General features: G+C 42.0%; 2 protein-coding genes across 3 annotated transcripts; one reads left to right on the forward strand and one right to left on the reverse strand.

The window, feature by feature from the left end:
* The first annotated feature begins 232 nt into the window (after positions 1–232).
* Positions 233–8,103, forward strand: PMPCB (peptidase, mitochondrial processing subunit beta). Of its 2 annotated transcripts, none has more exons than XM_032191513.1 (13): positions 233–332; positions 1,459–1,599; positions 1,912–1,998; positions 2,458–2,587; positions 3,058–3,256; positions 3,930–4,009; positions 4,544–4,656; positions 5,170–5,313; positions 5,664–5,827; positions 7,193–7,278; positions 7,355–7,443; positions 7,672–7,747; positions 7,838–8,103. In XM_032191513.1, the coding sequence occupies exons 1-13, from the start codon at positions 243–245 to the stop codon at positions 7,888–7,890; spliced, it is 1,452 nt and encodes a 483-aa protein (XP_032047404.1). In that variant the 5' UTR covers positions 233–242; the 3' UTR covers positions 7,891–8,103. The 2 variants fall into 2 exon arrangements, with proteins under 2 accessions (XP_032047404.1, XP_032047413.1); XM_032191522.1 differs by having other exon boundaries at positions 5,667–5,827.
* DNAJC2 (DnaJ heat shock protein family (Hsp40) member C2) lies at positions 8,047–24,524 on the reverse strand. Its single transcript, XM_032191500.1, has 17 exons — positions 24,383–24,524; positions 23,636–23,826; positions 23,052–23,127; positions 21,347–21,445; positions 18,660–18,801; positions 17,220–17,300; positions 16,431–16,496; positions 14,576–14,667; positions 14,358–14,479; positions 13,371–13,520; positions 13,032–13,120; positions 12,876–12,945; positions 11,147–11,331; positions 10,571–10,671; positions 9,557–9,664; positions 8,694–8,848; positions 8,047–8,167 (listed from the first exon to the last, which is right to left on the reverse strand). The coding sequence occupies exons 1-17, from the start codon at positions 24,438–24,440 to the stop codon at positions 8,093–8,095; spliced, it is 1,860 nt and encodes a 619-aa protein (XP_032047391.1). The 5' UTR covers positions 24,441–24,524; the 3' UTR covers positions 8,047–8,092.
* Between the last annotated feature and the right edge of the window lie 699 nt (positions 24,525–25,223).

The raw sequence follows: 25,223 nt of genomic DNA on the forward strand, positions 1-25,223 counted from the left end.
CCACTCCCCAAGGCTGCCCCCCTCAGCCGCCGGGACCCCCGCGCGGGCTAGGAAAAGGGCAGACAGAGACGAGGAGACAGCTTTTAATTGTTTTCATCTCTTAATTTATTGAGGACAAGGCAAGGGACAGCGATAGGGTGGACACATGGTCAGTGACAGCTCCGAGAACACCGGCGCTGCCTGAGGGGAGCGCTGAGGGAGCCTGCGCAGCTCCCGCCGGAAGCGCCCGGCCGCCCCACAAAATGGCGGCGTCTACAGCTCGCTTAGCGGCACGGCGCCTCTTCCTGCCCTGGCGTCCTCGCCTTTTGCCATCGCCCGGCCCGGGGAACCGGGTAGGCGGCGGGGCGGGGACGGGGGGGATCCGCGGAGGGCCCCAGCGCCTCGGTAGCTCCCCGCGCTGCCGCTCGGGAGGCCGCGATGGGGGCGGCGGGGGGGTGGTGGTCGTGTTGGAGGCGGCGCGGTGCACGCTGGGAGTTGTAGTCCTAGCGGGGGGGGCTGTACGTGTGGCTGCCGCTGAGCATGGCGGGAGCTGTAGTCCCCACCCGGCTGAGGGGAGACGGGAGGGGGGCGGCTGCCCCCTCATGGGGACCGGGCAGCGCCGGGCTGAGGGGTGCCGAGCCCCAGGGCTTGCTGCAGACTCCAATAAATAAATAAATAAACAACCCCAAAAGCCACCCTTCCCTGAGCAAACGGGTCTGACTCCATAGCTGCCACTGTTTTGAATCACAGAACCATTAAGGTTGGAGAAGGCCCCCGAGATCACCTGGCCCAACCACCCCCTGCCACCAGTGCCGCCACTAACCCGTGTCCCCAGGCACCACGTCCAACTTCTCCTTGAACACCCCCAGGGACGGTGACTCCACCACCTCCCTGGGCAACCCGTCCCAGTGCCTGACTGCTCTTTCCGAGCAGAAATGGCTCCTCATTGCCAGCCTGAACCTCCCCTGGCACAACTCGAAGCCATTCCCTCTGGTCCTGTCACCAGTTCCCTGTGAGAAGAGGCCGACCCCCAGCTCCCCACACCTTCCTTTCAGGTAGTTGTAGAGAGCAGTGAGGTCTGCCCTGAGCCTCCTCTTCCCCAGACACAACAACCCCAGTTTGCAGTCTTTGACATAATTCCTTGCATTGGATTCACATTAGAAAACAGGTACCCAAAAAGATTTCAGATGCTAAAGGACATATTCGAGTTCCTACAGGTTTTCTGTCAGGACAGTTGGTTGTAGGGAAGGAGATGCAGTCTACTCCATTTTCATTGTTTTCATTTTTTTTTTCCCTGAAGTCAGTTAACGTATTCCCAAATGAAGTATTGGCAAATAACTCTGTGTAAAAATTATTTTTGAAAATGCATGCTTTAAAATAGATTTCTGAACTTACATTTAAGTTCAGGAATGCATTTCTGGAAGTGCATACTAGGATATAACTTACAGTGTATACATGACTGATGTTTTTTTCTTACAGTCTGTACATGTGGGAACAGGCAGGTTCAGAGTTTCCAAGGCAGCAACAGAAGTAGTCTTAAATGTTCCTGAGACTAGGGTGAGTCCTCTGGAAAATGGCTTGCAAGTAGCTTCTGAAGACTCTGGACTTTCAACATGCACAGTAGGTAACTTGTAAAGGGAATGTTTTTTCATAATTTTATGTATGTTTGTTTCCTTGTGGAGCTAAGTTGGATTCTATCAATGTTTATTTGCAATTATTGTTAAGTTATAAGATGGGAAATGAAGGTCTTCCTAAGTGATTTGTGATTCAATTTTTTTGTGAAGATCATTTTTTTTTCCTTGAAAACCTGGTTTAACCTAAGGAAAAAGTCATTTAAAAGTAGGTCTTGAAAATCTAAGTTTGTTTTGTACAGGAAAAACAGCAAAGCTGCATGATTGGCTGATAAAATGATTTCTTTTTTTCCCTAATGAGGTTGGACTTTGGATTGATGCTGGAAGCAGGTATGAAAATGAGAAGAACAATGGAACTGCTCACTTTCTTGAGCATATGGCTTTCAAGGTGAGTATGAGTATTGGCTTACAAATTTATGATGAATTTCTAAGCTAGTTATCGCTAGAGATCAGTGATGGAACTTTGTCAGAATTGTCTAAATACAGTTTACAAAATGAGGAGAGAGGGGAAACCAACTCAGACGTGGTTTCAGATAGAAAATGAAGCGAAATTCCTAGTCCCTTGCAGATGGTACACAACTATACATTAGTAACACACCTCTATTTTTAACTTGCTTTTAACTTGTGGTATTCTTAAGACACACAGTCTACCTTTTGCCAGCTTTTCATTTTCATTTGGGAGCATAGTAGGATTTATATTTGACTTTCAACATGGAGAGATCAGCATGCCAGTTTCCATTTCAGAAGACTTTCTTCCTTTTGTCTTCGACTTTTGCAGACAAGCGGTATTAATGATGAGTAGGTGAATTCAAGGATTTAGTCTGACTTTTTTATTGTTTTGTTTCAGGGAACAAAAAAGAGATCTCAGTTAGACCTTGAACTGGAAATTGAGAACATGGGAGCTCATCTGAATGCCTATACATCCAGGGAACAAACAGTGTATTACGCAAAGGCTTTTTCAAAAGATTTACCAAGAGGTAACTGCTTTCGTTCGTTAGAGAAGTGGCAAAGACCAAAAATGCTTATCCACCTCCTGACAACGCATATGAGTGATGCTTTTGCAGCCTAACAGTCCCATCTTTCCTGGACAATAAGTGCTTTCTTCAGCTTCATAGGAGTGTGAGGATGCAGATTTTGAAAGGATTGTGCTAACAGTGAAGTTGATACTTGAAACATTTTTGTCAGCTAGATTTTTTTCCCTTACCCAGAAATGCCTTTTGGACTTCTCCCTTCCTGCAGAGCAAGTGTCTTTTAAAGTAAAGTTGTAGCATTTTGGCATCCTTAAAAAAATAAAATAAAATAAAATCAGAAGTTTTTAAAATTCCAAGCTGCAAATCTTACTAGTACATTTTGGGTCACTTGAGCTTTGGGGTGAGTTTTACTTTTATAACCAGATTTTTCTGGTAATCTGAAAATAATTTCTATTCCTATCTTTATTTTCAATTAGCTGTGGAAATTCTTGCTGACATAATTCAGAACAGCACCCTGGGAGAAGCGGAGATTGAACGTGAGCGAGGAGTTATACTTCGAGAGATGCAAGAGGTTGAAACCAATTTACAGGAAGTTGTCTTTGATTACCTTCATGCTACAGCCTATCAGAACACAGCCCTAGGAAGGACGATTTTAGGACCCACGGAAAACATCAAGTATGTGCAAGTTTGTGGTTGTCTTTAATTGTTGGCAACTTCTCTATATTTAAAAGATCCCTCTGAAAATGTGAGGAACAACTTCAGTTGTAATTTTTACTCTGAAAGGTAGGTGAAGTTGTGCTGGTTGTAACTAAGAATTTCCATATTGCTTTAGTTCTACTTTATGCAGGCGTTAAGATGAAGTTCATGTATTTACTGCACATCTTCATTATTTGACATTATTTTCTCCTGTTTATTAAAAATGCACTGACACAAAATTGCAAGCGCTTCTTTTTCCTATCAGTCAGGTGTTAGGATTTACCATAAATAAAACTGCATTCACACTGCTCTTTCAGCCCTTGTTTATACTGATTCAGACCAGGAGATTACTAAGCGTACTGGTTTAAAATTGGCATGGGATCATTAGTGGATCTTATCGCTCACCTGAGTGAGATCAACAGGGAGCAGAGTTGTAATTCCTGTTCTTTATCAGGAAGCTGTAACAGCTTTGAAAGGAAAAATGTATAAAGGTCCAGTTTCCTGTTCAGGAAGCTGTCCTTATTTTAGCTTTTTGCATCTGTGCGCTGGCAGAACTTATAATTATTCTGATACTATATTATTCTGTATTTCTATTTCTTCTTGTAAAAAAACTTTACTGACATGGCAGTGATGTTTCCTTGACTGTTTCCAGATCCATAAACCGCAATGACTTGGTGGAGTACATAACAACACATTACAAAGGACCCAGAATAGTCCTGGCTGCTGCTGGAGGTCAGTATGAGATATTCACCCGTGGTCATGTGAAACTGTACTTAAAACCACAGACTTTTAACTTTCAGGGAGCAACGTGCTGAATTGCCCATTGTTCAGTACGTCCTGGATGTTCATTGTTAGCCCTGCATGTTTAGTTTGTGCCTTCATAGCCTTTGAACTTCTGTTCCCTTTTTCCCTCAGTAAAATTTCAGAAACATCCTTAAAACAATAACTTGAAGTGGGTAAGGTCATTGTTCCATCTGGGCATGCAAAGAAGGGCCTAGAAGGAATTCAGTATGGAAAGGGGAGAAGCAAGAAAAGCAGAGAGAGGGAGAAATAATTTTGAGGCTTGAAATTGATAGCAAACAGCTTGATTTGGAGTATGATCGTGATCTTACTCTGCATAATGGAGTGCTGGGAGAAATCTGAAAGCGTGGCATTAAAAGGGGGGACCCAGAAGTTGCTGGTTGGTTGAGCCTTTAAACTGCATAGCAAGCTAAGTGAACTGTTCACAGAGTAACATGACAAAGTGTCTGAAACGTCTTTGTTCAGGGGTCTGTCACGATGAGCTACTTGACCTTGCCAAATGCCACTTTGGTAACTTGCCGTCTGCTCCGGAAGGAGGGCTGCCACCCCTGCCACCTTGCAGCTTCACGGGCAGCGAGGTAAGCAGCTCAACGACTTTTTGAGCCGGCCCTTTATCCCCTGCGAGCACGCTGCCTGCTGAGGAGAGCTTCTCAGCTGCACACTTAGCAGATTACAAGGCTTCTTGCCCACACTGAGGGCAACTGGAGTAGCTGCTTTCCAAGCAGGAATTTCCAACTTTTCTTGGGCAAGCCTCACTGCCACCACTTTCTCTGTCTTACCAGTTTCTGAGGGAATACCTCCCTTACCCCTGCTGCTGCTTTCCTTTTAGTGCTTGCCCTGCACTGTGAGAGCATTTTCTCTTACTGGGAATCACTGATTTAAAGAGTATGGCAGAGAGCCAAGGCATCTGTGTTCCATTCCCAGCAGTATTCAGATTTTGAAAAGCCCTCAACTTTCCTTGCTACTGTTTGTCATCAATTTCTCTTTATGTTTGTGGCGTTGGGCTGGAAGTGTCCGTCTCCTGACATTTAGCTGCCGTGTACGTTACCGCGTGCAGGTCGCACTACAGCCGCTTTCGTGTGCTCCCACAGATCCGTATAAGAGACGACAAGATGCCCTTGGCGCACCTGGCGATAGCCGTGGAAGCAGCTGGCTGGGCTGAGCCGGACACGATCCCCCTCATGGTAGCAAACACCCTGATAGGTAACTGGGACCGCTCCTTCGGAGGAGGCGTGGTGAGTGAACCTGCAAGCTCCTTCCTGCTGTTCACGAGGTTGTCTGCATGGGGTGCTGCCAATACTGACCCCCTCAGTCATATCTGAGGGCGTTGATGTGACATCGGAACATGGGGGTATCAGTAACCTTCCCTTTCCTGAAACTTAGTGGCTTTATGACCTGGGCTGTTATTTGGAAGCTGTTTGGACTACGTGCAAGGGAAGAAATTGTTGAGAAGAAGAACTGATGCTTGACTACGTAGCTTCTGCTGGAGCCTGTGATACCACTGCATGTTCTGTCACATTGAAATGAAAATGGGAGACTAGCAAGCTTTCAGAAAATGAATGAAATATGTTTTCTCTTGCTTCAGCAGAACTTATCCAGTAAGCTTGCTCAGATTGCCTGCCATGGGAACTTGTGTCATAGTTTCCAGTCCTTCAACACCTGCTACACTGATACGGGGCTGTGGGGCCTCTACATGGTCTGTGAGCCATCAACTATCCAGGACATGGTGCACTTTGTTCAGAGAGAATGGTAAGCAAACAATGGTTTCTCTAAAAAGACTATTTTCTGTGGACAAATAAACTTTTAAAAATATTAATTACTTAAAGAGACTATTTCTCTGCTTAGGCTTGCCTGGGAAAAATAAATCCATCTAGTTTTAAACTTTGGCACTTGAGATGCACAGTCCCAGCAGCCAGTTTCTGGCACCCTTACTTAGAATGAACAGTTTAGGGTTTAGGCTTGTTTTTTGCCCTAGAATAAGTGCTACTACTGCTAACTACAGCTCACATTGCTCTTATAAGGTAAATAGGCAGTGATTTTCTTTTTGTCTCACAAGTGTCAGGAGTTATAAAAATGTGTTAAACCCGTTAGAATGCGATTAAGTCAGCATGCAGTACCCAAGAACTGCATGTTTGACAACTGAAAGTAGTAATTCAGAATAATGAATGAGCATAATGAGAATGCAATTAGCTTTAAATACCATTACTTAGTTAACCGTTCTACAGTTACTGGCCCACGTGGCACACCAGGTGGTGGTGTTATACAGAGCTCTAGTGAGTACCTGGGAAAATGAAATTATGTCAAGTAAAGGAGCTGTTATATGGAATCTTGAAACCTGTGACTAGAGATATTTTCAAATTAGATTTAAGGCCTTAGATGAATGAAATCATGTCCATAGGTGCACTTCTAAGACTTGAACAGCAGATGTGATTAGAAACAGACGTGTTATTTAAGGCCATTGACTTGAAGCGGCTGCAGTTAAAACTTGGAACTGAGGAGTTTCTTTAATCACACAGAGCACTTCTCATGTACCTCATTCTCATTCTGAGACCTCTGTAAACAACTCTTAGGTAAAAATATCATTTTAGCTGACTGTTTGCTGCAGTTCAGCACCAGGGAAGATGTGAACCATTCTTGTGCTATAATGTGTTAAACTATCTACTGCATCCCTCTGTCCTCCTAGCAGAGTCTTCTCTCTGAGGTGTGATGTTATTTATACAGTTCCCATCTCTTCCCAAGAGCCAGGCAGTAACGGCTTGCCTTCTGGGCTAATTACCTCTAATTGCTTGGCTCCCAGTATCTTACCAACAGCCATGCTCAAGCTAGCAAGCATGGACTGCACGTGGCTCAAAACATTAAAATGAAATGCAGCTCTTCTAAGAGGAAAAACTTGCTTTTAGACTGAATATTGGTATGCTTCCAGAAAAACCCTATCCTTATGCTGCTTCTAGGAGTCCTAGGGCTTATTTTCATACCAAGAACTCTTACCAGCTCTGGCTGTAGAAAAAATGCGCGTGGGTAGATGTACTCAGTGCTTGTGGTAAAGAGGTACACAACCATTTTGTGCTACAGGTTAGCATTATTTAATGCTTTTGGATTTAAACTGTTTTTCAGGATGAGACTTTGCACAAGTGTTACAGAAAATGAAGTAGCTCGAGCAAAAAATCTTCTAAAGACAAATATGCTGCTACAACTTGATGGTGAGACCCAGATCATTTTTTATTCTTACTTCCTGCTACTCTGTGCAGATAACTGAAGTGAGTTTTCCCGTTTTAGGCTCCACCCCAATCTGTGAAGACATCGGAAGACAAATGCTCTGTTATAAGCGCAGAATCCCAATTCCAGAACTTGAAGCAAGGATTGAAGTAAGTGGCACTCCTGGTGGAATTCTTTGATTAGGCCCTTACTGTAGTAATTTAATGTCATTGTTACAGGAAGAAACAGTAGAGTTTAGACCGTCTCCAAGGGAAAAACCTTCTAACTGTTCTGTCACCTGTTCCTCTGGATTATGCAGAAGAAATGAAGATCACTGACTTAATACTTATTTTAAGACAGGTTTAGTAACAAAATATGTCTGTCTCTAACCCTTTCAGACTATTGATGCCCAGACTATTAGAGAAGTTTGCAAGAAGTACATCTATGATAAGCATCCTGCAGTTGCTGCTGTGGGTATGTTGTCTAAGTTCACCTCCTGTAACTCCTCCACCCTCTTTCTTTTCAGTCTAGCATGTGTCATAGTCAACTTTCTTTAAATTCCAGGTCCAATTGAACAACTTCCAGAGTATAACAAAATCTGCAGTGGCATGTGTTGACGTCGTGAGTAATGAACAAGAACTTCCAGTATGTTTCAGCTTTAAGAGAAAAAAACCACACTGCTTTTGACTTCAAAAAAATGCATTTGAGATTAAAACTCAAACACCAACCATAGTCCTGTGTATCTGTACAATTAAGGAGAGAATGAAAACGTGTATAGTATTTGCATTTTTATTATAAAACAAAGATTGTCAGTAAAAGTCATTTCTTGACTTTAGTAGCATTCATCACTTGTTCTTGAGCAGCTTTCTTTGCCTTGACCATTTCAACGAGTTCCTAGAGATGGAGGGAAAAAAAAAATTATTTAAAATGCATACCTTAGGAATGCCATGGTTTTGAGCATTTGTAATCAGCCTGATGAACTAGTGTACTAGCTCTCAACACTGTGAGGAATCCAGACAGCTTAATATCATAAAAAAAAAATTCTCCTAGAAACAAAGTAATACCAACATGGTGTCGAAGATCAGTGCTCATCTACTTCCACAGTAGTACAAAAGGGAACATAAAGGGGGCCAGGGATAGGGCTTCACACCATCTCCAAGAAGGTGCTGTCAAATTTTAAGACAAATTTCAAGGGACAGACTTCCTCCCAGCTTCCAGTTTTAGTACTTACACTGAAGAAAACCTAATCCCTACTGCTTTTCTGGGTTAACAACAACAAAATTCTCCATAAAGTGCCATCTTCTATTAATTTGTGCTTGTCAGAATACTGTCTTGGGGGAGGGATGGCAAAAGTAAAAGCAATGGACTCGAACAAAACCTGAGCTAATTACAATCCTAGAAGGAGGTAAAAAAGCCTTACCTTATATCGCTTCATGCAGTCCTTTTTTGAGCGGCCTGGGACAGCTGCTGCTATTTTCTCCCATCTTTCAGCAGTATTTACTGGATAAGTCTTCAGTGCTTGTTCTAAAAGCTTTTGTTCTTCTGTAGTCCAAGGGGATGAATCTAAAGATGATCCTGTTTTCAAAATCAAAAGTGACAGTAAAAATACGTTTAGTAATGACTCCTTGAGGTAAGTGTAAGAAAATACTGTGAAATTATAATTGATTTTAAGTCCTTGCAGCTCTGTGATACCACTGATTTGATTTAAGGGATATCCATTACTAAAGCCTAGAAAAAAAACCAACAACACTGAAACAGACTGGCCAAAGTGGCACCTGGGATATTTAAATACAGCAGGGAAGACAGGAAGGTAACAACTTGTTGTCAGCCAGGTGTTAGATAATCATTGCTGTCCTGTGAAACCAGTGATGTTGTTCTTCCTGTAGTATTTCAGTAAGGAACCAGCCTGCTGCAAGGCTCTGGAAAGTTTGATGGGGGGTGTCTGGGGTTTAACAGGAGACCAACACTTAGCTGTAGGATGATCCTATATCTCAAGTGCAGCCCCTCAGGCCTGCCCTTGCCTAAAAACATAGCACCTTCTGAGGAACAAATGATCTCAGCATCTGACTTAAACCTGTTGGCTCCCCAGGAAGCACTCCAAATTGTCACTGACTGCCTTGGTTTGCACTAAATGTACCAGAAACCATCAAATAAATCCAGTAACTGAGCTTGCATCACCTGTTTACTTGCTAGTAGTTTGTAGGCAAGGCTTAGAGTTCTAGATTACTTTCTTACTAAGGTGCACAGCAGAGACAAGTGCAAGAGCTTCCTTTTCACTTTTACCTTCAAATCGTTCCGAGGGCGCAGCACTGTCCATCTGAGGCACCACACCGTGTTCCTTTTTAAATTTGTCAAACGCTTTCTTGTTGATATCATCTTTTTGATGAGGGTCTATTAAGAACAGACATTGAACGGAATAGTTACTGCAACAAAATTAAAGCCAGATGTAGTAATAAAAACATTGGCAGATTTTAAGTTAATAAACACAATAAAAAAAATGGTAAAGAGGTTGGTAGATAAAAATCTCTCAGGGTCCAATGTATTTTGCTCAAAGTGCCTGGTTTTCCAACTCCTAAGTTGCTTTATACTGCTCAAGTGACTACATCCTCCACACAAACTTAAGCCTGAATCTGCTGCTTCAGTGAGATCAGGAGGGATTACTCCCACAGAAGGGCTGTGGCACAGATCTGTGTTACTCAGGCTACCAGTGTGTCAGGCAGGCAGGAATGCAGGGGAGAGTCTGGATCCTCCTCATACAGGTATGTGGTTTCGTATGGAGAAACAACTTCAAAACTTTTTTCTATAGCGGTGTGTTTTGATTTTCCTTGAGAACAGCCTCCAGAGTCTTTTCTCAGTATCCCAGCTCTCTAGCCTACGTTTACTGTGCAAGGAGGTAAGCCACGTTAATTTAGCTGTCTGACTGGTGCTGAATCTCCTTTGTCTTTTTAAAGCGTCTCTATAGACTCATCAATTCTCTTTATTCCAGATGCCTTCAGAGAACAGTTCCACCCGCTCCAGGTATAAAGGAGCCTAGGTAATGAACAGGGCCTAGAATTCTGCATGTGCATGAAGTTAAAAGAATTTCTGAGATTCACTCATGAGGTAGGGACTTATGCGATAGCTATGGGGCTGGAAATACTGAGTCACAGAAATGCTCCTCCCAATTTTCCACCAGTACGTTTCTTTTTGGGATATATAGGGCATTTTCTCACAACAGAAACAATGCTGCTCAAAGAAAATTGAGCTGTAGAGAAGCATGCAGACTGTCTTAACACAAAAATAAGCTAAGAAAGATACCAAGCTTCTGGAGGCTCTTTGCTTTATTGATGACATCTTTTGCTGTTCGTTTTATTCCAGTAGTAGAGTGCAAGTTCATGTAATTGGCAATAACTTCCCACCTGAAGCAAGGATAGAAAGGGGAAAAAACAGCACATTATGTAAAGCTGATCTTCATCCAAATAGAACCAGGCTACTGTACACAGCTGAACACATTTATACCAACCCCTGAGCAAGTTTCAACAGGCTGAGCTGTTACTAGCCCTGTTTTTCCACTGCCCCTCAAAAGTGCCTAAACACCAGATAAAGGGGATTCAGCAGGAGAGAACGGGGTCACACCTAGCCCCTGAATTATTCTTAGTGTGTTCTTGCAGAACAGAGGGGAAGCTCTGCACCTGATCAGCCTAGAGGATCAGGTATCTAGGCCCAGGTTCTTGATGAGGACTCTTGACTGCTGTCCAGTCAAGGAAAAGAAGGAAATGTAAGGAGTCCTTATACTGACATCATACTTAAGGTGGTCTGAAAATAAGCTGTATTACACTTGTTATTTAATTAAAAATTGCTAATAGGGCTTTTAACACCAACACCAACAAGTACCTTGAATTAGTCCCTGCTGGGAAGAGGTTCACAGCTTTAATTAACAACTGTAGATCATCTTCTGGCCAGTTTTTGCTCCCCCCTCCACCACCAGTGGTTGACTTCTCTGAACTCTTTGTCGCCTGGCGCATACGAGCCTCTGCCTCTTCTTTCTCTCGCCTTATTTGTTCATTTATTTCTTCTATCTGAAGGGTTGTAAATGAGCATTTTTATTTAGGGAAAAAGAACCACGTGATGACAAAAACCCCACTCTCTGCAATTGCTTTGAGCCTTGAATTTTGCTTAGTTTCTGTTCTTCATGTTATACGTAAGGAAATGGAGCTCATCTGCTCCAGTATAATCTCCCTCCATCCTCTGTGTAGATTTGGCCATCCCAGATTTCCACTGTAGTGGATAATCTGTCATAAATTCACTAGGAAATTATACAAATGCTCCCAGGATTAAGGCAAGACTTCTGCATATTACTGGAATGTCCAGGCCAACATCTGACACCAAGGGGCAGATCCACAAAAGGATTAAGAGCTTAAACTGGTGACTGGGGGCAGCCCAACATCCCTGTTGAGTACCGTAATTCTGAAACCTTCCAGCATAATTGCTACCTAAACCTGGTTAGGGCAGAAATTCTCTTCAATAGGTTAGCTAAACTAGCACTAATAGCTAAAATTTGGGTTGTTGCAGTTAAGTGCTTACTCAGGCTTAGATGGCTATGTGTAGTTTGTTAGCAAGCAATTCAGCAGAAGTTATCTACCATAAGTCGTTGTGAACTGTAATCGCTTCTTGAGATTGTAGTGTGACATTCACGTATCTACTTCTGAGTATGCTAAATCCAGTCTTGGTGACAGCAGAAAGCTATGCTCTTACAACCTGCTGGAAGGATGGATGCCCAAAGTAGGTTTCTCCCTATCTTACAATAAAATCTTCCTGGCAAAAGGGAAATTATATCAAAAGAGTTTTTATTAATGCAAAAGTAGAACAGCTTGAACAGAGAGATTAACGTCCTGTGTTTGGAACACTCTGCTGGAAACTGGGAGATTGGATTCAGTCACTTGTGGAACAGAAGCATTTGAAACTTAAGCCTTCGGTTGCCTGATGAGTAAACCTGCCCCTGGGATGGGTACAGATCATCTTCTCCATCAGGAAATAACACTCACACATCTGACTCCAAAGTGGATGAAAGAAAGCATCTCACTCTCTCTGCAAGACGTGTTCAGCCTTTTTACTCCAAAAGGCTTTTCCCTGCTGGCAAATTTAGGCACATCCTTGTGGAGTTTCGTGAATCTTGGTCACAAATGTCTTGCTTTTTCTCTACTTTGGCATCCAACCCACTGGCCCTTCCAGCGCCTATAGCCTGCAGCATGTAGGTCCTTTTGTGGATCCAGCCCCAGGTCAGGCAGAGTAGAGGCAGGGTTTTTTTCACATTTGTAACAGAACAGGGTAAGATGATACCCATTGTTGGGCAAAACTAAATTCCTCTGCTGTTTCTGTGTACCATACAAACAGTGGGATTTGAGTCTTTTACTAATTAAAAATGCATAAACTTCTCTCAGCTGGCACTGGTTATTTCACCAGCCATTAACTGCACTATGCGTAATGTAGTGGAAACCAAATCTGCCCAGAGACCCTAAAACTCAGAGTCCACAGCAGCTATGTTCTATCTTACTTGGATTCAGTCATATAAAATGTCACAAACAAATTATTGTTAATTTGATTTGACACTCAGCATAATTACCTGTTTTACTACAGCCGCCTTTCCTCCTTCCCTTGTTGTGGATGTAAGTGCTTCATTCAAGCATTGCAGACTAAAAATAAATTATTAAGTTACAATGCAGAGCTAGTAGAAAGATGGGTATCAAAACGCGAAGGAATCAGGAGCAAGAAAACTTACCTTGCTAGCTCAAGACGATCACAAAGCTTTTCCACCTCCTCCATCATTTTAACACAATCTGCCTCATTATCAGAAAAGTAATTCCAGTTCTGGAAGCAGAAATACATGTTCTACAAAGTTCCTGAACTTTACTGTCCTTCAGACAAAAGCTTAACAGACAGCATTCTTTAGCCACTGCTGTGCTGGGGCCTATTTGGTCAGCTAGTTTTAGCATTTAGCAAACCCACTTTCCATACCCATCTCTGACCATAAAAGCAAGCATGAGATAAGGTCTGATCTAAGGAAGCATAACAATTTCACTGATGTAACCTGTATTTCACTATAGTAACATTTAAATACCTTGCATGTTGTTCTCAGTTTTTGCCTTTCTTTCTTGATTGCTTTTTTCTGTATCTCTTTTTCCTTTTTTGCTACTAATGCTTGTTGCCTAACTTCTTCTTCCTCTTTTTCTTTTGCTAACCGTGCTGCTTCTAATTCTGCTTGTCTTTGCTGCAGTCAAAAGAAAAAAAAAACACACAAAAAGTCCAAAGACACGTTGTTATAAAGTCATTGAGTCATTCAATATTAAGATATGCTGTTTCCAGTTTTTGAAGTATAGCAATACACCAATGTTCATTTTCACAAGAACTTTGAGGGAAGGGGTGACTCATGCCAGTTGGCATCACTTCAGATATTCACTATGAGGACCTAGTCTGTAAATCCTGGCCTCCTCTACAGTGAAGATTATAAAAGGTTATGAAATCTCCTGTGCCTACCTCTTGGGGGTGTACAAGCTTAGAAAAATGCAGTTGTCCAGCATTTCTCTTGCACCACTGTTACCATGATACCATACAGTGCTCTGGTGTTGTCTTTGAAGATACTTTTTAGCACCCTACAGTTCCCAGACCTTTCACTACTCATACTGTTTCCAGAAACATATTTTCCAAACTGTTTGATATTAATCAGGTATGTAATAGTACCTCAAAATGTCTCAGACCAATCAAACATTCAGAGACCATACCCACACAACAAGCAGCTGTATCCATTTTATGAAGGAGGGAAGTAGGCCACAGGAGCTAATGACGGCCTTTCAACCACAGAAAGTTTATGCAACAAAAAACTCAGTTTTCAAAGTTTTTGACTCAGATCTGTGCTCTTTATTTTCACAATTCTCAAAAGGCTGTTAGCCTTGCACTGCCTGTCACACACGGATCAAAGACAACACATCTATAAATCCCAACATAACTTCTAACAGTAGTTTTCAGACACATCTAGAAGCTGAGGCAGTGGATCAGGTGTGAGTGAACCAGAAATTTCCAGCCCAAATAAACCAAGTAGTTAACTTACCTTTTCTTTTGCTTCTTGTTCTTTTCGTTTTGCTTCTACCTTTGCTTTTTTCTCTGCTTCTTTCTTTGCCTTTTCTTCCTCCTTAAATTTCTTTATCCTGGGATCACAGCTGTATGCGTTGTCTGGCACAGGAAAGGACACATCACGTACAAAAGAAAAACAAGTGTCTTCCCCTGTTAGTTAACAAATCTTTTTACAAGAACAGTTTGTATGCTCACCGACAAGTGTCCTAATTCTGTTCATTTCCTCTTTTTTCCTCAGTGCTCTGGCAGCCCTGTTCTGCTTTTCAATCCATCTCCTTTCATCTCGACTAAAAAGGGAGAGCGTAGTTAGTTCAGCATTAATACCCTACAGCATCAGTAACTTAGGAATTCAGCAACAAACACTTAAAAAGAGTTTCCCCATACAGATGTCTTCCCTGAATACTTCAAAAATAAACTTCAAAAAGTGAAGTTCCAAGCCCCAAGCTTATGTCCAAAATGCTAAGCATTTAAACAATCAAACAAATCTTCAAAACACCTGACAAAACAAGCATCTCATCTGTCATTACAGGCCCACATCATGGACTCTGTTTCCAAAATGCAATCCATTTGCTGATGTAATGTTAAGCTCAAGCAAAACAACTGAAATGCTGGTATATAGTTTAATTAAAGGGCATCAGTATAATTAATGCCAATTATCACGATTTCACAGCAAATAGGTCACATCAAGTGAATGTATGTGCATGGAATTAACACTTTCCATGAAGTACGGTGACTCTGGTAAAATCAAGCCACAATACAGCTCATGTTAAATAGATCAAACTTAGATAACGAAATCTGGAAATACTTGTTAGTGCTGTCAATAAAAAGGCAAAGTTTTAGTGGCATCTGTATCCTCATCCACACAACCAACTGCAGAACAGTGTGCTTCAAAACAAAGGAAACAATTCCCATAGCAGAGGAGGGGACTCAGTAACAGACTGAAGGGTCAGAACAGAACACCATAACCTTTGGCAAGAAGGGATGACAAGAACTATGGCCATCTGAACAGAAGAGCAGGAAGCGGACAAATAGCTTTCCTAAGTACAGCATGCTTTGTACTATTTGTCTAAACATGTTTAAGGAGGACAGGAGCAAGCACAAAAGGGGTATGCAAATAATTCTAGAGCCTTCCAATTAGAAGCCTAGAAATTAATCTCTAATTTATCAAAAATACAACTCATAAGGAATTGATTACAGTGCCTTCACAGAACTTTCATAAGAGAAGAGAATACTGGGTCCAGAGAGGCTCAAATACTTAAGAGCAGAAAAAGGCGTAAGAGAAACATATGCCTAGCTAGAGCCTAAAGATGGCACAATTCTTAGACACAAAGCTGGCTAACCACTGAACCTCACTGCAAAATTGGTCTCTATTAGAACTTGGAAGAGGTTTATATAATGCAAGCTATGGTGATACCAGGATGAGTGAGTGAAAGGCTGCATCCTGTGAAAGACAGGTTAGAGTAAATGATACAGTGCTTTATTTTAATTTAAATGTTCTGTGTTTACACAGAAAAAAATAGAATGTATTTTCCAACAGCAGTGTGGTCCAAGTAATTCAGCTATTATCACTACATCAAGAAATATGCAATTTTTATTATCAAGCCATCAGAACTACTCCTTCTATATTCCAGATAGCATCACTTGTCTCAGCATAGCTTAATACAGAGTCGGAGAAGGAAATGATAGTTGTTTACTCATCTGCTCTGTTCTGGGTCTAGGTTCAACCTGCATCTGTGGCTTGCTGGAATTACAAGCCTGAACTTAAGTGAACACACAGGAGACGCTTTATAACATATATTGTTTTTACAATTTCAAAGCACCTTAGAAATGCCTCTTGAACTACTTCAATTACACAGTTAAGAGGGGGGGAAAAAGGCCAGAAGCCCACAGTCCAGTACAAGTCTGTAACTAACAACAAATTGGAGAGTGGAATTCCATCTCTTGGTTAGCCGCCTGCCTTCTTCCTCTGCCTTACAGTCTGATATAGCAAGATTTAGCAACTTGACACTAGTCTTTCAGTCTCACATCAAATTTCTTTTTATTTACATACCATTCAGCTTTTTCTTTTTCTTCTTCATCTAAATAGGAAAATTCTCTCCATGAATCAAAATTATACCTAAATTAAATATAAAAATAACAAGAATGAATGAAAAAATAAAACAGCAAAACTATTACAAATAATCTACCTTAAATATTTTTCTAGGCAATTACACCGTTATTTACAATTTATAATACAATTTACATATACCTGCACCTACAATGATTCTACTGTGTTAATATCACTGCAACTAATAATTCACATCTCTGTAGGACCACCAGCTTTACAGTCTAGTTGTCTAATCTCCCCTTATAGGCAGTGGCAATACAATGCAGCCTGCAGAGTTTAGAAATTCATTTAATCTTTATATACACAGCCATATTTAGTGGATGCGAGAAATAATGGAGACAAACTCCATTCTAAACTCCGGAGTTTATTGGACTAGACCTCCCTTAACTAGGGGAGCTTAAATATAGTAGACACCTCCCCTGAAAACACAATTTAAGTGAAATGAACTCCACTCCTAGCCTGTGGGGCAGCTCAGTTCTCAGTTCCCAGCTATTCTGGCCAAGCACTGCCCAAAACTCTAGCCTTAACTGTGAATTTACAGTGTGGATGTATTTCCTAGAAGAAATCCAGCACAGCTTGTGGAAGGGACTTAACAGCCGTGAGGCAATTCCGTGACATTACGCAGTCAGAACAGACCACAGCCAACAATCTACCTAGTAAAGGGTCTGCAAACCCTTCACACCACACACCTTGCACACTGTGAATAGTGACTGAGGTCATCATCTAACTTACCAAAATGAATAGAATGCATCTACCTCTTCAAACGAAGAGTTCATGTCCCCAAGTTTAGGAACGTTTTTCTTATTCGACCACCTGAAAAATAAATCGATATATTCAAGAAATAATATATATGAAATCTTACTTCATAAAACAGCAGGTGTTAAGTACAGAATCCAAATACTAAATCAGTTTCCCTCCCAACAAAACAAAAGGGCACCAGGAAAGAGGAAGAAAAGGGATCATTTGCTCTAAATATCCTCCCATTTGTGTCTTTCTGGAGGAGCTCCTCTAGAAAAGCAAAATCCTCCTACCCAAGTTTGGTGTGCATAAAAGTATCTTGTGCATACATAACACAAGATATCTGTAAACACTGTTAACAGGGCCTCATTTCTCCACGCACACTCTGTTGGTAGTGGCACTTATAAAAAGTGAACAAAATGTGCTCTGTGGTAGGCTATATTAAGTTTCCCCCATATTCTAACAGAGAACGAGAGAACAACGCATGCTTTGCCTCCATTCCATTTCTTTCCTACAAAGAGGGAATTATTCCAGATGCTCTAGAATTTCATACTTCATGACATGACATCCCTTTCCGAGCAGAGGTGGGAACAACCCACCTGACAACCACAGAACCAGGTCTGAATCTCTAGAATACATACTACGAGATTTTAAAAAATCTACTTAAAATATGCAATGGATTGTTCAGAATGTGTTGGAAAGTGTGACACGCAATAAAACACTTTTTCATATAGGTAAAAAGTGAAATAAGCTGAATGTAGACTTATATGTGACAGCCTTAATACCAAGTTAATTGACAAGCATGAATCATGTACAAAAAAGTCACACACCATACAAGAGAGAACCACCAAATACTGACAGTTACATATACCTTGTATTTTAACCACAGAATGGCTCAGGTTGGAAGGGACCTTAAGGACCACCCAGTTCCAACCCTACTGCCATGGGCAGGGACACCTCCCACCAGCCCAGGTTGCCCAAAGCCCCATCCAGCCTGGCCTTGGACACTGCCAGGGATGGTTAAGTCTCTGGGCAGAGAAGTTGTGGATGCCCCACCTAATTGTGAACATAACTACTGTCATGTGTTAATGTCTCACCCTCATAAGAAAATCCTAGAAAAGGAATTTTTAGTCAGTAACATACACACGCTGGGTATAGTAAATAATTTTAAGATGAAACCATGTGTTGTATAAAAAGCACAATATGTACTATGGAGCAGAGATTTTTTAAATCTCATGGGTCAAACTCACTGCCTCCAGTGTGACAGTTCAGATTATTTTAAAAATAAATTGAGAATGTTCTATTTTAATTGCATTAAACTTCCATCAATTAATGCATTTCCCAACAGCCCTTAAAAGTCCCACATGTTACACACAAAACTGGCTTGTAAATGCTGATTCTCCAGCATGGCAAAGGCAGTCTGACATGGCTTACCTTGCATTTCTATCAAAAACTGGTGAAAAGACTTCAAAGAAGTTTTCTTTTGCTTCACTTTTGGAAGGAACAGAGTTATCAAAAGTAGGATCTATGCTGTTAAATGCTCGTCGTTTCACAGGGTCAGACAGTATTTCATAAGCTGTAAAAAGTTACCAGACATCAAACATGAGATTAAAATGAGTCTTCCCTGCAAAGTGGGAATGTTAACAGAAAAGGCTCTGAATGTTTGAAGAGGTGCTCTCAGATCTGAGTTTGATTTATCACTTCTGTACAGCTTTGTATTTTATTCTTTTGATCAAATCTCAACTAGCATTGCTGGCAATTCCTGTTCAACAAATTAGGAAGAAAACGTCTATGAAAAACAACACATTTTGCTATTAGAATGTAACAAATCATATTATATTTAAAATAAAACTATAGCAGTGAACTCAGTTCAGTCACTGGTAGCTGGGGCCTGACACCTTCAGGCTTTTATCTTGCACCAAATCCTTGCAGATAAATTGACAGAACAGTCTACTAGGACAGGCATGGAGTAAAAACAGTCCCTGAGTTAATATGAAGGCAGGACTGGCATGAACAGGGTCCATTCATAATAATTTTTGCAGCTCATGAAGAAGTTGTACTGAGACTTTGAAAGAGCATAAAACACCACATAGCTCTCAGCCAGAGCACACACACTGTCCTACTTCTCCTTGTACAGTCCTGTAGATGGTGAACATGATATTACCGAAATCTTATAACCTGGAAATCACACTCTGTAACTTCAGTAAACTTTTTTTTTTCCCCCTCAAGGAAGCGTGAAATTACTGACTTTGTCAGATCTACATTACTTACTATTTTTCAGTAAGAATAAGAATTCAAAGAAATCAAATTCTTGTTGCAGTCATTTATGGACTGCCTCCCTGGACAGAGAACTGCACTGTGAAGGTCACACCTAGAAGGTGGTAAGGTGGAGACCTTGGAGCTTTGTGGTTCTGTAAACTGATCTCACTGCACATTAGTAGAGAAAGGAACAAAAGTAAAAAAACAATAATAAGCTGCTGCGTGCCAATCTTCTCTTCCCCTCTGGGTAAGGGACTTCCTTCAATTCCCTCTGCCAATATTCTACATGACCCCAGTTATCCTCTACGTTGCAAGCTAGGAGCTTCAATAGTACTCCTACCATTTCCCTAACACAAGAAATTCTGTGCATATCTGCAGGCTCCTCCTCCACTTTCAGAGACACCACTTCTATACTGATCTCCAATTCCACTCCCACACACTCCGTTCCTCCAGCACTGCATCTCCCACTCCTTCCTTTGCCATATCCAGCTCTGAATCCCACCTATCCACTCCCGCCTTTCCAAGTTTCTTCTCTCCATTCTGTTAACACTCTCTCCTGCTCCAGATTCCCCTTTGCATTTCCTTCCTCCAAGGCACTGCTTGGAAGCATTACTCATCTTCCATGCCACTTCATGCTTTCCTTTTTGTTTGTTCTTACACTTAAGACTGTAAGCTGTTATTGCGCAACATATTTTCCTCCTTGCATGTAGATCACACAGCACACTCCTGAATTCAGCTACAAGTGCTATTATAAACATCTGCCAGTTTCCAACAGGACTGAAACTGCGGAAAAAAGTCTTCATTGAGCTAACTAGGCAGCAGCAGAACTTTATTTCCCTGCAATTCTAAGTTGCAGGAAGATCTTAATTTCCTTTTGAAGCTAGCTTTCTAATAAAGGTTGGTAAATAATTAGAACAGGTGGGAAACAGGTTTCCCCACTAATTTTAACATGTTAGGATTTTTTTTTTGCTGTTTCATATTGAAATAGAAATCAAAATTCCTTTGGTCTCTGTGGATATGATCTCAAAAAAGTATGACTTCAATCAACTGCTGCGCTTGTTTTTGAAAAGTTTTAGTACAACTCTAAGGAAGGCTGAAAACATCATTGGCTTGTCTAACATAAGATTTTCTAACATTTTAACTAGCACCAAAAGAAGTCACTCAGAATTAGAAAGTTTAGAACACAAATTTCGAGATTTTTCCTCCTACCTCCACAGACCTTATTGATTCAAAAAATCTGCTTAAAAATACCTGGTTTTAGATGTATAAGCATGGTTACACCTAGAATACCCCCCTCAAGTGTCTGCAATTACGCAGCAGCAGTGTTCTAGGTCACTAGAATCAAGAACGATATGTTATTTAATCGAGTTCACTAGGCCATCTGTGGGCAAAAGTGAGCAGCTGAGAAAACTGATATCCTGGATCAAATCAACAGATGCTCTACTGGCAGAGCAAGTGCATTAGTATTCAGATTTTCCAATTGCTGTTGGTGTCTTAAAGGAATTATTTTACAGCATATCAGTTTATTGCATGTATGTGGCAACCTCTAGTGGTTCATCCTTGCATTCACTGCTACAAGAGTTTGCATTTTGTGAACATAAAGTATTTTGCTTTATCACCAAGTGGTATGGCAGACAAATGGCAATGAACTGCGATGCCATACTGCTTGCACCCAAAGAGAGTGGAACATTTATGGGATCTCTGTTTATTGAAGCAGTTTGCAAAAATGGAAGAGAACTTCTTTGGCTTTGCACAGTTCTTTAAAAGTAGTGACAATGGCAAACCTAATAAAGCACTACAAATACGTTTCAGGTTATCAAGCAGATTGAGACAGCATATAATAAAAGAAGTCAATTACTTACCTTTAGTTATGCACGTAAAATAATCATTATCACCTTCTCCAATTTGCTCCCCTGCAGCTTTTCGCTTGTCTGGATGATGTTTCAAAACCATAGATTTATCTATCAAACAGAAGCATAACATTTAGAAAAACTTCATCACTAACACTGTGTAGTTTGCTAAAAATAATATGGTAATTCCAGTTGTCAGCCCTCTGCTTAGGTACTTTTTTATTTTTTAAACCATCAGTAAGAAAATAGATATGAGTAAGTGAACTTTCTTTGATTTAACACTCTTGCCAGAATTAAAACTATTTTGTCTTTGCTAGGACACCAGACAATCTCAACTCAGAAACTTTCACTTTTATCAGCTGAAGCAGCACTGATTTTCCAGGACTTAGTCTAACATTATGCATAGCAAAGTACTTCAGTGACTACAGACGCACAGTTAGCTTCAAAAAGCACAATGTGTTTTCAGGACTGTAACTGTGCAAGACTGCACAATTCCATATGCAATCAAGCTAGAAAATAAAGAAAAAAACATAAATTTAGTGATTTCTAATCAAAGTCGTCCAGATAAAATACAAACTGTATTCATTTCCTTCTGAATACAGTCCAAGATGAAATTTTGCAAGTAAACTACGGCCTGTAAAGACTACTGCACATATCCATGGATACAACTAAGCATGCACACAAGACTTTGTGGTCAAATTCTCTCTCTACGTAAGCCGTAAATCCTAAGAGACAACTAACACCTAGTGAGTATCTACTGAAGCTGCTATCAGAGTTGACTCAGCACTCTTAAATTGCAGAGAGAAAGAAAGACAGAAAGAGACATAGATGCCCCAGATCTTGCTCAACAAGATTAGGGAGGCCACTAATAGACAGAATAGCTGCTGCTCTCTGGGTTATTAACACAGGATCCGCAGTGGCACTGCTAAGTACTCCAGCATATGATCACATACCAGAGACAACACAATTTCCTGTGCAACTCAGTAATTTGCTTAGTGTGCCATCTTAGCCAGCTCCAAACACAAGGTAATACAACCAAGCTATAAGCAAAAAACATTTTTATTTTTTGCTCAGTAACCACACACAGTAATTTGCCATGACTGCTAGAGGGTGACAGGCTGGTCCAGTGTCCTAACTCAGGCAAGCGACTCCAAAGGAACCATTCTTCTAACCATTTGCAAGTAACTTAATCTTTATCTGTGGTTTATCTAGTAACAGTGATTCTACTCATACAAGTGCAGTTTCTTTATGTAACTGTTCTCAATTATCAGCTCACAAAACCATTAGCTTATTTTATAAAGCCTATTTATGAATCTTCAACTTAAATCTTCTTGCAAAGTCAACTCTAGGTCACATTGCTTCATATAAATGAAAGTTGTGAAGCCTGACATGATGTTTCTTGGTATGCAAGTACCATAAAATGCAGAAAAACACAGTTATGGCCTGTGGGTCTTTTTGTTTGTTTTAACAAAAACCTCACGATGAGAAAGCTGAGATATGAACTTAGTGAAATTTTTGAGTTCACTAGCTCTAGGCCAGTGGATTTCAGAACTGTGATTTGAGTTTAAAGGCTGGTAAACAACACAAGTCAAAAAGCTGGCATTTTTAGGCCTGTAAAAATAGTAAAAAGCTTGTTTGAGATATGTTTGCATTTAAATGTGGAAAACAGTCCTATACATCTAAAAGAAAGGTAGTGTTATTAGGGAAAGGTACTTACGAGCTGCTTTGATTTGTTTTTGAGTAGCCCTGTATCGTATATTTCCCAACCCAAGAACTGCATAATGGTCTTGATTCTGAGGAAAAAAAGAAAAAAGCCCTAATAAACACTGATGTACATTACCTAAAATGCCACAACACATGTAGAACAACACTTTTTGTCCCCATTTCTTAAAAGCAAGAGGCAGAATTCTATTACCTCTCAATAAACATTAGAAAAAACCCATAGGACCAATTATTTTAAAAGCTGTTACAGTAAATTCCAGTACCTCAGTCCATGTTGGATTTAAGCATCAAATCCTAAAAAGCTCAACTAATGGAAAACTGAATTGCTGTCTTAATAGCAAGGCACTAATGTAACTCCAGAATACAGGTTAAGATCCTTCTGAGTGCTCCTGATATGCTCTTGAGTTTGCCCGTATCAAGTAATTATGTGTGGAAAACACAAAAATAGGTATAGTGCTAATGGACACACAGTGGTTTGGATAGGATGAGAAAGGAGCTCATCATCAGCTGGGAATGGCTGGTAACTTGGCCAGATTTCCATTGAAAATACAATTAACGCTGTCTGTATCAACAGAATACCTTCCAGTCCTTTGGATCAAGGGTTTTTAACATAGGAAATTCTTCAAGCTGCAATTCTTCATCCCCTGACTCTTCAGAAAGTTCCTTCTCATCTTCTAGCTCCTGGAAAGAGGCAGAAACATTTATGTTTCTCCTCTTGATAAACGCCTCAAACCATCTTCCCACAGGTTCCACTTGACAGAGCACCGATGCTACAAGCAAAAAACAGAAAAGTAAGCCACAGAAGGTGAAGTTGCTTTGGTTTTAACATTAAGAAGTGAACGTAGGTATTTTATTTTATATAGTATATGTATGAATTTTCGTTTATAGTGTAATGTTGCACGATGCTATAGGATATAGGATCAGCAGATAACCTAGTTTGCTCTGAAAAGAACAGATGATGTTGAAGATTAGAGGAAGCTGAACGCAGGTGCCTCGGGTGGTTCCTCCCTGAGCCCTTACCGCACTCAGAGTGCCTTTGGGGTCGGGGAGCACACTTTGAGCCGCACTTAAATCCCGTCCCGCCCTGCTGGGGCAGCAGACCCGCACCCAGCGCCTCCAGGACGACAAACCCTGCCTGTCCGCAGGCCGCTGCCCCTCAGCAGCCGGCACTCGCTGCTCAGGCACTGCCCCGGGGCCAGCACCCGGCCGTTCCCCCCCCGCCAGCCCCCTTGGCTGCCCGCCTCCCTCACGCAGCCCCCCCGGAGCGCTCCCTAACCCCCCTCCGCGCACACGGTCGGCGGGCAGGAGCCAGCCGCCGCTACCTACCGGCCGTCAGCGGCCTGCTGAGCGCCGTGAGGTGCCCGGCCGGGGCCGCCTGCAGCATTGCTGCCCCAGTACGGCGGCACCCAGGGGCTGCGAGCGGGGCTGGGCGCTGCGGGCCGGGCCTCGCCGCCTGCCGGCAGCCGGCGCATGGAGGCGCCCGCCCGGGAACGCTTCCGGGTCGGCGGGGAGGGAGCGGGAGGGGTTGGGGGATATAAGAGGGGAACCCCCTAAATATTGGTGGTGTGGGGAGGCAGGGGGACGGTAGGGATGGAGAAGCCTTCCAAAATCATCTGGTTCAACCACCGCCTGCCGCTAATGTCAGCCACTGAAGCGTGTCCCCAAGCACCACGTCCAACCTCTCCTTGAGCACCCCCAGGGACGGTGACTCCACCACCTCCCTGGGCAACCCGTCCCAGTGCCTGACTGCTCTTTCTGAGCAGAAATGGCTCCTCATTGCCAGCCTGAACCTCCCCTGGCACAACTCGAGACCATTCCCTCTGGTCCTGTCACTAGTTATATGCAAGATGAGGCCGACCCCCGGCTCCTGACACCTTCCTTTGCAGAGATCAGTAAGGTCTGCCCTGAGCCTCCTTTTCTCCAGCCTAAACACCCCCAGCTCCCTCAGCCTCTCCTCACAGGACTTGTGCTCCAGCCCCTGCAGCAGCCTCACAGCCCTGCTCTAGGCACGCTCCGGGACCTCCATGCCCCATCACACCCCTAAACCATCACACGGGGGGGTGGGGGGCACCCCCTAAACCATTACACCGGGGGGACACGGGGGGACCACTCTCCTCGGAAACATAGCGGGAGGGCAGGGAGCAGCCCGGGTGAGGGGCTGAAGGAG

Source organism: Aythya fuligula, chromosome 1 (genome assembly GCF_009819795.1).
Source record: "Aythya fuligula isolate bAytFul2 chromosome 1, bAytFul2.pri, whole genome shotgun sequence".
Classification (NCBI taxonomy): Eukaryota; Metazoa; Chordata; class Aves; order Anseriformes; family Anatidae; genus Aythya; species Aythya fuligula.

Bases quoted from the DNA above. Each gene is read 5' to 3' on its own strand.
- PMPCB (XM_032191513.1), top strand. From the start codon at position 243: ATGGCGGCGTCTACAGCTCGCTTAGCGGCACGGCGCCTCTTCCTGCCC. The intron at 1,999-2,457 runs GTGAGTATGAGT...GTTTTGTTTCAG, and splicing joins TTGAGCATATGGCTTTCAAG to GGAACAAAAAAGAGATCTCA. The intron at 7,748-7,837 runs GTATGTTGTCTA...TTTAAATTCCAG, and splicing joins TCCTGCAGTTGCTGCTGTGG to GTCCAATTGAACAACTTCCA.
- DNAJC2 (XM_032191500.1), bottom strand. From the start codon at position 24,440: ATGCTGCAGGCGGCCCCGGCCGGGCACCTCACGGCGCTCAGCAGGCCG. The intron at 12,946-13,031 runs GTAAGTTTTCTT...ATTTATTTTTAG, and splicing joins GATCGTCTTGAGCTAGCAAG to TCTGCAATGCTTGAATGAAG. The intron at 11,332-12,875 runs GTAATTATGCTG...ACAACCCTTCAG, and splicing joins AGGCGGCTGTAGTAAAACAG to ATAGAAGAAATAAATGAACA.